This window comes from Octodon degus, unplaced genomic scaffold (genome assembly GCF_000260255.1).
Source record: "Octodon degus isolate 3935 unplaced genomic scaffold, OctDeg1.0 scaffold00083, whole genome shotgun sequence".
NCBI classification, from domain to species: Eukaryota; Metazoa; Chordata; class Mammalia; order Rodentia; family Octodontidae; genus Octodon; species Octodon degus.
The window spans coordinates 11016215-11017541 of NW_004524659.1; the positions used below are offsets into that span (position 1 = coordinate 11016215).

Consider the following 1327-nt stretch of genomic DNA (forward strand, 5'->3'; position numbering starts at 1 on the left):
GGTCTCAGAGGGGTCCCGACAGAGCCCTGCAAGCTGCGTGCCAGGTGACCGAGGCTCACGTCACTCCAAGGGTCCAGTGGCCATCAGTCCTGGGTCTCTTCCTCCGGTGACGGTAAGGTCTCCAGGGCCAAGTCCTGTGCCTCTCTCCGGCAGAACACACACTTGGTGAATATTTCAGAAGAGCTGTCACTTTTGAAGGTGGAGAAAGCCCTGTCACATCCTTCACACTGCCACGGAAAATCATAAGACAGGAGCAGGAGATGCTGGTCAGAGGAGACCAAGGGATGGAGGTGAAGTTCCCTGCCCGCCCCCAGCTCCACCCAGCTACCCTGGCTGGGCCACAGCACAGCTCCTGCTCTGGAGACTCCGATCCCAGAGTGGCTACCGCATGCCACTGGGTGAGGACAGGCTTCTGCTCCCTCTCCCCGCTCCAAAGCTAAGCAGGCATGGAGGGCAGGGCCTGCGGGCAGGGCCTTGGTGGTGATAAAGATGGGGGAGTGCCTAGCCCTGTCTGCTGCTCTGTGCAGAGCAGAACTGTGGAGCCCAGGGGACCTGCTGATACCTTGACAAGCTGGGGATGCCTGGCTTTTACAGAACCGTGAGAAGCAGGCAGGCTGGACAGAACAAGCACAGGTTTTTACTTGGCTAATGCAGGCATCAGCATCCTCATTCATTGTCTTGGCCTACCATTGTCCGCAGCCCACAGACCCTCACCCATCCTACCTGCTTCTGCTCACCCTGGAGAAGTGTGACTTCCTGAGCCTCCTGCATGGAATGGGGTACAGGGGCCCGGCCGGGGGTCTGCAGCTGGAGTACAGTAGCCCATGCAGGGGAGTTCATCCCCGGAACATCACCCTGGATTACCCCATCACTTTCCAGGCTGTGCTCAGCCACCTTCTCTGCGGGACCTGTCCTGGCCAAATATACTGCAAGCCTACCACTCCCATTCTCTCTTCCTGTGCCATTTCCTTCAAATTATGGTCACTCTGTAACTTACTGCACATCTTCCTTGTAGCTTTACACCTTGTCTGTCTCTTAGAATTTAAGCTCCTACAGGGCAAGGATTTTACTTCTATGCGTGAATACCCAGTTGTCCAATACATGTTTGTTCAGAGAATAAAGTCATTTGCAACAGACTAATGAAAGTCTTAAGTGGGCTTAATTTGGCCCAGTACCAACCTGTTTCACCTTTAATCCCTTGGTCTTCTTGTACTTGATTACCAAAGGAATTTGGTCAATTTCTTCAATATTCCATAGTCTCAAGGTTCTGTCCTAAAACAAGATTAATATGAAATCACTGATTAGGAAAAAGTTCATGATACATCCA

General features: G+C 52.7%; 1 protein-coding gene across 1 annotated transcript in view; it reads right to left on the reverse strand.

The window, feature by feature from the left end:
• Positions 1 to 83: 83 nt before the first annotated feature.
• The window catches only part of Wdr88 (WD repeat domain 88), a 45328-nt gene continuing 44084 nt past the window's right edge, over positions 84 to 1327 (reverse strand). The window contains 2 exon segments of the mRNA XM_012515922.2: positions 84 to 227; positions 1180 to 1272. Coding sequence (XP_012371376.1) covers positions 84 to 227; positions 1180 to 1272 — 237 coding nt within the window.